Raw genomic sequence first — 14551 nt, 5'->3', positions numbered from 1 at the left:
GGATCCCCCTCGACTCACCCGGGAGGAAAGAGCTGATGCCACTTTGCACGCAGGAATACAACAACAGAGGCCGATCCTCCCCTCCCCTCTGGCCAGGAAGGAAGTGGCCTTTCTCCCCCCCCCCGCTTCCCTGGCTACTCTAGGAGTTTGGCCTCGCTGGGGGCCGAGACGGCCTGAAGAGGGACCTGTTCTCCGAAGTGCCCCCCCCAGGTTGCGATGCCCAGAGAGCCCTCCCCGCCCGTTCTCTCTTTCCATCCGTGCTATCTGCAAAAAGGGCTTTGCGTTTGCAGGGACAGAGCCCCGTGCTCATCAGCCCTGTAGCTTGCTGATGAGCACAGGGCTACACGAAGGGGACGGGAGGGAAGGGGAGGGGGAAGAGACGAGCTAGGCCCAGCGGCAGGAGCCGCCGGGGCTCGCTTTGCAGGGGAGGGGAGGGGGGAAGAGACTATCAGGATCTGCTGCAGCTACAGTACGAAGGTGTGGCTGTCATGAAGTTGTTTGACAGAGCAAAAGTCAACGTTAACCTCCTTATCTTTCTCCTGAACAAGACGTTTTATGGAACGTAACTTCTGTTCCCCAGTCATCTGTGGAACTAGCATTTTGCATTTGCATCCGTGTGCTTCTCTCCAGTGGAACTCTAGACTCTGTCCTGCACAGACTGTCCTGCACCAAGTGCCTGGGGGGGGGGGACAGCGGCGACTTACTCACCTACTCTGCTGCTTCCCCCCCGCGAGTATCGCGGGTCCACCCCTTGTGTATATTCTATATGTGATAGTGTATTGCTGAAATTGGTCTATCAAAAAGTCTTGATATTTCACAATTTGTAGTTGTCTCCTGACACTGGTTGATAAATTTCCCATGTGATTTTAACTCTTGGGGTATCATGGGATGGTTGATAAATCCAGGGGAATTAAGTTTGGCACATGGGCTGCAATCTCGCTCCTGATTTAAGAACAGCATATGTATGAAAGTGATCTGTAGTACTGCTGTGTTTGTTTTGTAGGTGATGGTTGTGGACATACAGTGTTTGGTCCTGAAAGTGGAACTTTTACAACAATTAATTACCCATACACCTATCCCAATAACACAGTATGTGAATGGGAGATTCGCGTAAAGCCTGAGCAAAGAGTTCAACTCAAATTTGGGCATTTCGATATTGATGATTCAGATTCTTGCCATTCTAGTTATGTGAGGGTTTATAATGGAATTGGACCCACAAGGACAGAGATAGGTAAGATCTTTTTTCCTCTTACTGCTTTAACTCACCTTAGTGTTCTTGTCCTTATGCAGAATTTTGCTTGTTAGTAAACATTCCTGGATTACTCGCATGGTCGTTTTTCTCTGTGAAGGATAACTTAAATAGGTTATAATCATATAATCAATCCTATACATTATTTGGCTGTGTTCTGAATACATCTCAGCCATTTTATACATTATGCAGAGGTGTACGCTCAAGAAGGACTTGCAGCCCTGATGTGTGAATTCAACAACCTTGTATTTGAAGTGACCTACAGGAGAGAGATGTGGAATTCCTATTTTTTATCAGTGGTGATATATTCAAATACCCAGAAAAGGGTAAAGCTATAGTTTAGCTATGAATTTCATATTAAGGTTAGATGGAATTTTTGCACAGTAATTATGCATTTTCCAACTTCTTTTTGTTCACAGCTAGTACTGTTTTGTTCTCTGCCAAAAGGGTAACTGCAGCAGTGCTTGTGTGCTGTTAAAATTGTCTGGGTTCTGGAAGAGAGTTAGAGGAGGTGAAGGTATCTTGAAGAAAGAGTGGATATGGATGAAATTAAAAGATTCTCTGCCAGAGCCACACTTTTTTGTAGTAGTAAGCATTCTTTCAGTTTTAAAGTTACCAATATGAAAATAAGTCTGGTGCATTAATACATGGAGTGAAACAATATCCTGTGGTTTTTATATCTCCAATTGTGATATGTTTACTGGGCTATAAACTTTGAAACTTGCATGTGCAGCAACAGAAGAAACTTAAAATGTTACTGCTACCACAGAGTTGATTTTTCTTGTTTGTAGGTTTTTCTTTCTTTTAAAACTGTAATTTAAATATTTCCTTGGACAGTGGTGCATGTTTAGATAACTTGAATATTGAGGTTTAAAAATACTGCTGTAATGGCAGTTGTAGGATGATGTCTGGTATCCATCTGAGTTTCTCTTATTAATCTCAACCTAGATGTTGTATGAAAATGTGGGTGTACTCCAAGCCAACCTTTTTTTTGCTGTAGAACACACACAAAATATCAGCTCCTTAAATGGCCAGGGGCTTGAAGTCCTAATTATTCACTTTTACAAGTTTAGTTCACCAGACCAAGTAAATTGTCTATTTTTGTGCGTTCCTTTTAACTCTCAGCTGTACCAGCTGGTGTGGCTGCGCAAAATATTAAGCAGTGTATGTCTTGCTTGGCTGAGAGTGCTGTTTGGAAATATGAATGGTAAAATTGGAATTGGGAGCCATTCTTCTTTGAATATGGACAGTAGAAATACAGTTAGTGTACGTAGCTGGATTCGATATATTGGGACGGCTTAAGTGGGAATGTAAAGAAATGTAAATATAGGACATATATTGATTTAGGAATCTGAGAAGACTCTCTGGATTGTTTTTAAGATCTGGAAGTGAAGATTTTAAGAAGTATATTACAGCTTCTTAAGAACTCACAATACATGCCAGCCTGTTTCACTTGCACAGGTCAAATATTTCTTGTGTTCAGTTGTACAATTTGCAATTTCAATGTTTATTACTCCTCTGTTTTTGCCTAGTGTGGAAGTCATTCCCAGTGTTGAGGGTAGGATTATTCAAATGCTACCTTTCAAGTGGAGAAGCACTAGTTTAATTCTTTGCAAGTCAATATATAGTTTGTCGAAAACAGATTGTGCATTGATTTGTTTGAAACTTAATAGCATTTTGTAGAGTTCGGGAAGGTAGCTAGAATTGCTCTGCATTATGTTTTCACTGTTACTGAATAATTGCCTCTCAAACTTTTTTGGGGCCTTCAGGTTGGTAATTTATATTTTATTATCTTAATATTTTGGAAGCACTCAGAGGCTTAAGAAGTGCATTCTCTCCTAGAAATCCTAGGGTTGAGATTTCTTACTGTCTGGAAATAACGACTATTATAAGAATTAGATTGACATGTTACTTGAATTGCGAATGTTTCTCTGAAGGGGCAAATAGTCTCTAACTCTAAAGAATTATGTCTTTTATTTCCAGGAAAATACTGTGGTTTAGGCTTACAAATGGACAGTTTAATTGAATCAAAGAGTAATGAGGTTACAGTACAATTCATGAGTGGCATACACTTTTATGGACATGGATTTCTTGCATCCTATTCAACCACAGAAAAATCAGGTATTTATCAGATTCTTATCTTGCAGAATGTGAGAGCACCACAAATATTTTGAATTCTTGCCCTAAACACTGTACGTTTGTTTCTCAATCACCTAACTACTGATGAATTGTTCACAGTGAATTAAACAGAAGGTATGTTAAAGTTGCACATAGACTATGTGGCAGAATTTATAACAGTCTGTTTAGACTACAGTGAAAAGATACATGTGGCTGGAATAAACTAAGGTGCCTTCAAAAGTACACTGAGTGGAACCATTATGTGGAGGAGGACATCTTGTCCTAGGGCTCCTGGGAGAAAGCTACTGCTTTAAGAGCTATCTCTGGTTCATGGAGTAAATTAGTTTATTCATCAGTTTTTACTTACTTTGACTGAACCTACAGTTCTATGCACCACTTACTTGGGAATAAGTCCCATTGTATTCAGTGGGATTTATTTCCAAATAATCAGTCTGTAAGACTACTGTGCCTTTTTATGAAAGCTGCTCTGTTGCAACACTTCTTTAAAGTTGCCTTTTGTAGGGTGCAGTCAGACATGCTCTTTGCTCCATTATTGGTGCTGGAGCCCTGTGGATTTAAAGTGCATGTTCAGACATCCACAACTGTATCCTGTTCCCCAGTTGTCAGCCTCTCATATTCACCATTCTCCTGGTGCGTTCTTTTCAGTACCTGGGAAAGTCTGAGGTTTACGGATTCCCAGCACAGTTCTGGATGTCTGGACTTTCCCCCGTGCAATCAAGCTGCTACGGAAGGGAACCATTCCTTCCATTTCAGTGCCATTTTTCCCTACCACTTAGCGATATGTGCATAACTGCGTAAATGCCCTGGGATTTAAATCAGCGCCTATGTGTTCCTACTCTGCAGTACCTTTTGGGGATCTGGAGCCCGGGGGGGGGGGTTGGTTGCCAGCGGGAAACTAGAGGAACACTACCCTTTCTCTTGTTTCTGGGGGTTGGACAGCTTTGAAAATAGTCCTAGTCAGGCTTGCGTTTCAGGGGGCCATTTTTCTCATCCGGAACTAGAGTCAAGTCAGGTGACAGTGTTTATCTGGAGGGACGGACTGGATGGTTGCCCATGGGATGAGCACTCATTGAAGCAGGTAATTGGGGAGAAATCTGAATGTTTCTCTCTGGAAAACCGAAAAAGGATGAAATTAAATGTGCGGTCCGAGCTCGGAAAGCACAACATCTTTTGTTGATCAATTTAGGCGTAGATAGGCACAGTCAACAGTTAAAATTTTAATTGCACTCCTAAGCATATCTTCATTTCTCAATGTTAAAAATTGCATTATGTTACTGACAGTCACCTTGTATTTTTCTGGTAGTTATTGGTAGATCTCTCCTGGATTTTAAAATTAGCAAAGGTTGACCATGCGGTATAGAAGATTTATTGTTTATACACTTGAACCACAGCTAACTGGGCAGTATACTGAAATTGCTAATCTGATCTTTTGAAATATTGACTCAGTAGTTTAATTTTATTGTTTTCTTATTCCTCCAAAATAGACTTCAATTTTTCTATTCTTTTAAAATAATTTTCTACTGATATGCTTTTCTTTCTAGATTTAATAACCTGTTTAGACACTGCAAGTCACTTCTCTGATCCAGAATTTAGGTAAGATTGATCTACTGACGCACTTTACACAGAGAGTAATTAAAATGTGGATGTAGTGATGGCCACAGGAATAAACAGATTTAAAAGGGAATTAGACATATTCATGGAAGACAGGTGTATCAGCAGCTTCTAGTCATGGTGACTAAAAGGAACCTCTGAATCCCAGAGCCAAAAGGCAACATCAGGGGAAGGTCTCAGCCTCTATGCCGTGTTGTTGGCCTTCCAGAGGAACTTGTTGGCCACTGTGTGAGACATGATGCTGGGCTAAAGGAGCCCTTGGTCTGATCCAGCAGATCTCTTATTATATTCTTACTCCCCCACCAGACACACACATTTCCAGGTTTATTTAGAGTCAGTTTGCAGATGTGAAACAATGTCTTCTTTTCTCTTTTTTGCTTGAACAGTATCATATGAAGGAAAAATCATTTGAATTGTATCTTGGTGTGTTTATCTTCCATTGTTGCATGTGTATTTTCCTAGTATTAGTGTTTATTTCAGGCGCAGTTCTTTTTTAAGTCAGGGCTTGGTTTTCAATTAATTATTAATTAATTATCAAGAAATAAAGGTAAGTCACATTAAAAAAAAACCCTCTGTGTATTAAATAACTAAACTGTGGAGTAATATCCTAAAGTTGCTGTTGTGAGCTGCCTTGAACCAAGAGGAAATGTGGAATATAAATGCTTTAATAAATAAATAATAAAATATGTTGGACTGAGGCCTGTATTGCATAATACTTTGTAAGAATTAGTTTAAATCTAACATGTCACACAAATTTTTGCTCTGCGTTGTGATCCTTTATTCTCCTTTCATGGAGACTAGTTCATCCTTAATTGGGTTGGATCTCTCTCCTTGGATTAGTAGGCAGAACAAAGCAATTTTTGCCTAAGAGAAAGGACTTCTTCTCTACCTCCAGTCATCTCTCTGCCTTAAGTGCACAGAGACAGCATTTGGCACAAGCTCTTTCAAGCTCTGTTTATAAGAGAGAGAGAAAGAGAAGAGACTAAAAATTGAATAACTGAGATGGGAGGGACTGGTCTGCCCTCTTCCAACAGCAAGGGGAGTGGTTCAGCTCCCTTTTTTCAGGTTGCGAATACAGGAGGTGAGCTGAACTTTTCCCTCATCATTCTTCTACCAATAAAAGTCAGGCTACTTTTTGCTAAGTGTGTCCCCCCTCACCCCACCCCCACAGTATCATCATGCTTTGAGCAAGCTGAATGGCACAGCCATTACAAGTGGGGAAAAGGAAGAATTTAGCACCCCAGATAGCTCTGACATCTTGCCCATCAAGAGCCGCCTCAGGTTGCATGCTTTCCCTATCCATATCCACCTCAGGACCAGTCAGATCTGGCAAATGTAAATGGCTACTATTCTGTACACATAAACACTACTTGGACGTGTGAGCTATTAGTGGTCTCTGTTGATGTGCCCTGGGTTCTGACATGCTGATCAGACACAGCCTCGCTTGCTTTTTGGGTTTATTGCCTGGCTTTCCTCCCTTTTTCACCAAGCACCTTTTCTTGGATTCCCAAGCCCTGTGCATACCTGAAGACCAGTGGAACTGATCTATCCCTGGAAACTCCCTAACACAGAAAAGGATCGGTAGTAATTTCCCCCTTTCTCTTTCTCCTATCCCTCCTCTTATTGCTTCTTGCTCCCATTTGTCTTATTATCTGAGGTATACATTGCTTTGTGGGGATAACTACTGGGTGGGTGCCAGAATCAGGTGTTGGTATTGACAGGCTGCTTGGTATTTTGTGGAGAAATATACTGATGTACTGCTGTGACAGCTTGCCTGTATCCCTGATTTTTCTTAATAAACTTTCTCTAAACTTACTACAAGCTTCATTTTCTTTTCTAAGCCTGCTTTGGAGCTCCCTCATTGCTTTGCATTTCCACCCTAAACTTCTAGACATGCATTATTTATTCCCCTCAGTTTGAGCATGAATCTGTTTGCTCAGAGAAGGAACTTAACATGTGTTACCCCGAGCGCATTTGGTAACAGCCTGGCCTTAGGTTGCATTTTAAACATCCTGGTTTCAGATTTATCCAACATTCTGGGGACCTGAGGAAAAGTATCTCTGTTTAGTCATCAAGATGTTTCTCAGGGTTTTCTCAGTGGGAGTAGCTGGGTTACTGATCAGCAGATTGCCTTCCTGGAGTCTCGGTGTTGTTCTTTAGGCCCTAGTGCATCCTTCTTTGGAACACTTGGGAGGTTATGGTCATTAAAGATCCTGACCTTTAAACCTCTGTTCCTGGTTGGAGTGACCTCTTTAAGAAGTGTTTCTGAGCTAGATGCCCATTCACTAGATAAGGAGCTTTACATTGTTCAAAATGACAGAGTGATCTTTAGTCCAGTCCTGGCATTTATTTCCAAGACCAACATATTTTCGTAGGATTAGAGAATGTATAGTGCCCTATTTCTGTCCATTACCTACAACCAGACCTGTAGCCATGAGGGGACATTTTGGGGAATGCCTCCCCACAGATGAGCACCACCCCCGTGGACAAAAAATCTGAAGAAAATTTTAAAAATTCAAAAATATTCAAAAATATTTTTTAAATGTAAGATGTGTGTGGGTTTTCAAAATGACCATGGGCAGAGTCAGGGAAGCTTCAGTCTCATTTTCTTTTTTCCGGGCCGAAAAATAAATAGGTTTTTTAAAATGTGCAAAATAAAATAAAATAAAATTGCAAAATGCAAAAGTGAGAACGTCAGAGATTCGTCCCTCCTTGGTTTATTCAGAAAAGCAACCCATAATCGAGTCTTCAATCAAAAGGACTAGAGGACTAGGGGAGGATTAGAGGTTGCAGTGGAGACAGAGCTGCTACTTCTGCTGCAGCAAGAGGAGCAGGAGGTGTGGCCAGGATGTCACCCCCCCCCCAGATTTCCCCACGCCCCACCAACCAAAATTTTCTGGTTATGCCCCTGACAACAACTCTGAAAGAGCAAGAGTGTCATTGCTTTTGTGTTAGTAGGGTGCTCAAGATTTACATAGATCAGGCCAGGCCTATGAGAAATATACTTATTTCTTTGTTTCTTTCAGTCCATCGTCCTTGGGAAATTAGGTGTCCCTGTCAAGATGGTTAAGAGAGGTTATAGCTCTTGCCTATCCTCCTTTTGGAATATTACAGCTTTTGAGAATATCATAGCCTGTTTAGTACGGTGACTCCAGCAGCATTCTGGGAAGGCTTCCTTAGAAGACGTGGCAATGCAGGCCTTACTCCATACTTGTTACGAAATAGACACTTTCACCTCAATAGAGGTGGCTTTTGGATGTGGGGGTGGGTGCTTCAGAGATCTTTCATGCATAGTCATGGGATTTAGGCATCTGAAGCAATTCCCTTTTTTTCTCCCACCATAGGATATATATTAAAAACAACAATGAATTCCTATCTATGAGGAGAGATAACACAGGTTTTACCTGGTAAATGTCTGTTCTTATGAATAGGTCATTTAACCTACCTTGTACTTGTTCAGACCCTGAGAATGGCAGTTTTTTTCATGCACCATTTCAGTTCACAAGTGGATCTACTGCTCTGTTGAGAGAGAAAGAATCTGCTTCATCTCTAGAAGCTGTTTTTTAGTTAACATTTGCTCTCTTCACTTTTTGTTTATACAGTTATGGTTTAGGTTTTAATCCCTGGGCTTCCTTAGTGCCTGGGAGTTTGAGGGGAAGTCCCTCTTCTCAGGCAAGGTTGTTTTGCCTGGCCTAGCAGTTCTGGGAGGCAGAATCTAACCCAAACATGAATGAACTCCTAGCTATCAGAAGAGCACGAGGTCATGGATGATAATTGTCCTTTTCGTAGTGTCGGCTCATCTACTAATTTGTAAATTGTAATCCATTGCATGATATCTGATGATAATCTGTGTGAATTAATGAAGTGCTGTTGGTCATAAGAGTTGGTTGTTTTATAATCAGTACTAGACAGTAGCAGCAACACTTACGTTTTGTCTGTCAGAAACTAAAACCATCTAATTTATATTATGACTAGATGATTTGTTCTTGCATTTTAACACTATGACCCATTTGGAGTTCTGTTTTCGTAATCTGTTCATATTATTATTTAACAAGGCATAACACTTTCAGTTGAGAAATATGTTTCCTTTCTCACTAGCCTCCATTTTGCTTAAATCTCTTGCTTTATGAACCTTGTTTAGTAAACTGTTTTGGAAAATTTTTGCAGCTCTGCAAATTCTACATAACTGTCTAAATTCCATTGTCATTTGATTTGTTTGGTATGGTGAGGATTTCACATAAGAGTATCCCTATATAATGTAAAATGTCTTAAAATATTTTTTTTTAAAAAATGAAGATTGGTTTTTGCAGCCTACTCAAAATGCATGTCTTATGGTTCTTTTACAGTGTGTATTATCTTCTTTCTGTGTTAGTCTTCTCCTCTGACTCCTCCTGTGGTAAGCGATGCTTTTAGGCACCAGTACAGGGAAGAGGATTTTTGTAATATTTGTCACATGGCTTTACTCCCCCTCTCCCTTTTCTTACAGTAAGTATTGTCCAGCTGGATGTGTGCTTCCTTTTGCTGAAATATCTGGGACTGTTCCTCATGGCTATCGAGATGTAAGTAAATTTTAAATGTACAGTGTAGGTATGTGAACCTTATTTAAATAGCTATTCTACTGTAGAACTCAAATTAAGGCACTTCCATATCTCTAACCCTCTTTTAAGTGTAATGATGAATAATGAAAAAGATTATGACATGGTTTTGAAGAATGGGAGGGGAAGATTATAGATAAAGGAGAGGTTTAATATGTAATTATAGAGAGGGTGATTAGAGAACTAGGTAGTGCCAGCCATAGACAAAAATGGAAAGCTATTCCCTTATTTTCTTTCTACCTTCCAGGTTTATCTCTGTTTCTTATTTTATTCCATTCTTTGTGCTTTTTTTCTTTTTGTGTATTTTGGTTAAAAATCTTAATAAAAATTGAAAATGAAAAGAGTTTTATAATGGCCAAGGCCTTTGGATACATTTCAATTGTTATTTTATGTGTTTAACTTTATTGTATCCTAAATAGCTGCACATTTAGCAAAATAGACATGTGTAGTTTTTTTTAAATCATTTCCACTGATGTGAACAAATTCAGGGAAAGTGGGTTTTTTTGCAAGTATTTCTTGTGTGTGAGATTGCCAGAATCTCCCTAAGAGCATCTTGAAGGATATTATGCTCCTTTTTGCCCTCTTGAATGCAAGCTCCCTCTTTCCTTTTCCTGGTTCCGTTTTTCCTGGTTTTCTCTACCTGCAGCTTTCCATGATGTTCAAAATGAAAAAAGCTAGATTCTGCACTGCCAGGATTGCCTGCAAAACATATCTACTTCAAATTATGATTTGGAAATTACTGGCTAGTACTGTACTATACCAGTTTGGACATTATGACAAACTGTGGTTAGAGAAGAACCAGCAAAAAAGAAGAGAGAATTGGTACATGAAAAGGAAAAGGGAGTTTGGTAATTAGGCAGTGTCTGAACTGAGCTGTCACTGTGAAACCTGTGTTATGTTTACAATTTTATAAAAATAACTAGTATGTAGCGTGGTTATATAATTTGTAGCAGACATTTTATCATATTGAGAACTACTGAAATAGCATATAACTCCAAATTTCTCTTCTCTTTCAAGTCTTCTTCACTTTGCATGGCTGGTGTGCATGCTGGAGTGGTGTCCAATGTTCTGGGAGGTCAGATTGATGTTGTAATCAGCAAAGGCATTCCATATTATGAAAGTTCTCAGGCTAACAATGTCACATCAAAAATGTAAGTGCATATTCTATTTTAACCACTGCTTTGCAGTATTGCCAGAATTTATTACTGCAGACAAATGGTTTAGCTCTTCTGGAACATTAGACCTAAGTCCAGCCAAGAATATTATTAAGGCTGTTAGACTATGCACATGACTGTGATATTTAAAATGCCTGCATAAATTGTAAGGAAATATGAATCAGGAATAAAATTCAAGACTTCTGAACCTTTTCTCTCTAAAGCATTGTTTTCCGTAATCTGTTTTGAGGAAGTGTTGATTGATTTCCTCTCACGGGCTGCATTCAGATATTATGTATGTGTGAACATATGCACAAACCCAGTTTGCTGCCTGGCTTCTGCCAGCGTGGTGTAGTGGTTAAGAGCAGCAAACTGTAATCTGGAGAAATGGGTTTGATTCCCCACTTCTCCACATGCAGCCAGCTGGGTAACCTTGGGTCAGTCACAGTTCTCTCAGAGCTGCTCTCAAGAGCAGTTCTCTCAGAGCTCTCTCAGCCCCACCTACCTCGCAGGGTGTCTGTTGTGGAGGAGAAGGGAAAGGAGTTTGTAAGCCGCTCTGTGACTCCTTCAGGTAGAGAAAATTGGGGTATAAAAACTAACTGTTCTTCTTCATGACTCCTTCTTTCCCTCTCCCTTCTCAAGCCCAGGATGAAACCCTAATTTAAGTTACTGGTGACCTACAAACACAGGCATGCAAGTTAGCCAGTCTTCTCCCCCACTAACAGGGATCCAAAGCCATGGTTTTATCCGGGCTTAGAATCCCTGTGGAGGAGGTGGTGGGACTCATCTCAATGACTTGTTCACCTGTGCTTGTATATCATGAGTAACTGAGGTTGGTTTTCACCACGATTCTTGGTGTGAGAGTGAAGTGAGGCACAGTTGCAAGCCTGGCAAGAAGCTGGGTTCATACACATTTTTCCTTAGCCATGGCTGTATGTGTTGTCTAACTTGTTGCTGTAGCCCAGCAACAGAGCAGATGCTTTATTGACTACTTATTAACACAGAGATTTTCCTTTGAAGCTTTGCTTTCTCTCTCAACGGTTTAAACATGAGATGGGAAGCTTTTTAAAATGGCCTTATCTGTACCACAAGAGTTGTACACAGCATGTATGTTAAAGAATGGGGAAAACTGCAGTATATACTATAAAACTAAATTTTATATTGATTCAGACATGCTTTGAAACTTCTTTCCATTATCAATTTATCATGGAAATGGTATCACTGAGATTCAGATTGACATTAGGATTTCTCTCAGCAGTAGTATAAGGACTTGCTGGCTCTAGGTGCTAAAAGCTTGCATCCTAAGATTTCCTGTTGTATCATGCACAATTTTCTACATTAATTCTACTTTGTCTAACTAATGAAAGTTTGGGATAGTTACTCTTTTTATTAGAACTTCTTTTAATCCGGCTTCTCTGTGTAACATTTCCCTTTTATCTTTGTTGTGAATATAAAAGCATTGAACTAGTGGTTATAAACTCTAATGCAGGGGTGTCGAACTTATTTGTTATGAGGGCTGGATCTGACATAAATGGGCCAGGCCATGTGTGTCATAAAATGTAATGCCAGGTAGTGGAGATATAAACTTTATAAAGGACACAGACAAACACAATTAAATATTTTTTTTGCTTAAAATATAAACATGCTTAAAACATTAACACTCCTGCAATATTTTGCTTATTTAACAGTCTTTGATAACACCCCTTGCTTGCTCTGAATTATTGCATCAAAATCTGGAGACAGTGTCTGTGCTATAGCACTCTTGAGTATGCTGTTCTGGTCCTTCCAGCTGGAGGTGCCAGGGATAGAACCCGGGACTCTCTGCATGCCAAACAGAGGCTCTTCAACTGAGCCACAACCCCTCTCCCCCAATCTAACAAGCCCAACAAAAAAGTTTTTACTTTTTTCTTTTTTCTTAATGAGAAGTACAAAAGGATGAGCTGAGTCTTCAAACTGGTTAACTTTGGCTGACTGTTTCTGGTGCATGTAGCTAAAGTGTGTTTCCAGATCTGTGTTAAATTAACCGCTACTAGTCTACATATACCCACACAGGTCTTGAAACTGGATTAACTGATTCTGGACTAAATATTCTGAAGCAAAAGTATCATTCATTTGGGATTGGGTTCACCGCCTCGTAATGCTGATTGTCCCCTATGGGACAACCCAGCACCTCCCCAAACAAAAACGACAGAGGAGGCTGGGGAAAGGGGCTCTGCTGTTGGATAACACTCTCCCACTACACCTCCTCGCCCCTCCTCACCCCAGGGTGACGGAGAAAATGACTGATTTCTAACCTTCACTGAGCGAGAAGGCTGTTGGCTCCTGGCAAGGCTTGAAAGTGGCAGAAATGTGCCCTTTATTTTCTGTCCTGCCCTCACTCCAGGCTCGTTTTTGCTGGCTCGCCAGGCAGGGTTGTAAGCCAAAGGGGAGAGGACAGCGGACAGGCTGCTTCCCGGGTAGGCAGGAATAAAAGGGCCAGTGCCTTCTGGTAAACACACAGACACACCTCTCTGTGACTTTAGCAGCCAGCTTAACTTGCACGCAGAAAACACAAACCTCAGTGTCTGCTAGGGAGGGTGGCGACTTGCTTCCCCCAGGATGAGAGTTCTTTCCATCCATGCTCATAGTACCGGCCCCATGCAAAAATCACCTTCCCTTGGACGAATTTCCCTGCACTGAGTCCCCCACGACAAAGCAGGCTCAGCAGAACAGGCATGCTGCTCTGTACCCTAATCAGTCAAGCCTGGGAAGCGAGTGGCAAAAATGGAAGAACCCAAGCCCAACATATATATCTCTCTCCTCATTAATAAAAGCAATTTGGGGTGGCAAAGTTCTATTCACGCCAAAATCAGTTGGCCGTCTGAACTGCCATTCCAAAGGTGCTGCCTGCATTGGCTGGCTGTGTTCAGGGGTCCCCCCCACACAAGCCCTGGCCACCAGCTTGCCCTCAGTATGCACGGAGCCACTAGACGGAATGCATGGTTCGGCAGCTGGACGCTTGGCTGAGCCCCTTCCTCCCACCTCCGCACCAGTCGTTGTCACCCCCGGTCGACTCGGTAGCCAGCCTGCGAGCGGATGGGAGCTGGCGCACCGCTGGGATGAAGAGCCGTCGAGGCAGCCCAGAGGCCGCTGGAAACAGCAGGGCCCAGCGGTATGGGGAGGGCAGAGAGGGGGGGATGGGCCTTGCTTTCCTCTGTCATGGGTCGCCGAGGCCTGAATGATGGCTGGTGCACCACTCAGCCAAAGACCCGTTAAGCCGGCCCACAGGCCGTCGCATGCAGCACAGCCCCAGGGTCTGGGGAGGGGGGGAAGCGGGCAGAAGGGCCTCATTTCGATCTGACGTGACGGTCAACCTGGCCCCTTCACCAGCCACAGATTTGTCGGGACGAGGCCGGCCCTGCTGCCACTGCGGCCGTACTAGCTCACCAAGGCACACTGGCGGACAGCCTGTGCATGGAATGGGGCTGGCATGCTATTGAGGCGCATGGCCGTCAAGGGGGCCCAGAGGCCCCTGGCCACAGCCAGCCAGGAAGCCAGTCGCAGCCCACCGACCCTGGGGTCTGTGGGGGGGAGAAAGTGGGATGGCCCCCCCTGTCTTTCTAGTGCCTGTTGTCTTCTCCCTACAACGGGCCTCCTTCCGTGTGTGTGTATACACATATACACACACACACACACACATGCTCACCTTTCAGCCTTGTTGTTCCCGCTTGTGCTTTCATGCTCCAAACAATGAGGGGGAGGGATTTGTGTAGGAAAAGGAGGTGGCTTTTGGCCCCATCCACTTCACTCATGGGGGGGGGAGA

At 42.1% G+C, this 14551-nt stretch overlaps 1 protein-coding gene across 1 annotated transcript in view; it reads left to right on the top strand.

Moving 5' to 3' along the window:
- DCBLD2 (discoidin, CUB and LCCL domain containing 2) overlaps positions 1-14551 on the top strand; it is a 45466-nt gene that overhangs the window by 10018 nt on the left and 20897 nt on the right. Inside the window, exons 2-6 of the mRNA XM_015410624.1 lie at positions 1004-1231; positions 3233-3370; positions 4930-4981; positions 9486-9558; positions 10612-10745. Coding sequence (XP_015266110.1) covers positions 1004-1231; positions 3233-3370; positions 4930-4981; positions 9486-9558; positions 10612-10745 — 625 coding nt within the window. The remainder of the gene's footprint in view (positions 1-1003; positions 1232-3232; positions 3371-4929; positions 4982-9485; positions 9559-10611; positions 10746-14551) is intronic.

This window comes from Gekko japonicus, unplaced genomic scaffold (genome assembly GCF_001447785.1).
Source record: "Gekko japonicus isolate JY-2015 unplaced genomic scaffold, Gekko_japonicus_V1.1 scaffold241, whole genome shotgun sequence".
Classification (NCBI taxonomy): Eukaryota; Metazoa; Chordata; class Lepidosauria; order Squamata; family Gekkonidae; genus Gekko; species Gekko japonicus.
Note: the sequence above shows the minus strand (reverse complement) of the source record. Positions and strands in the feature narration are given on the sequence as shown.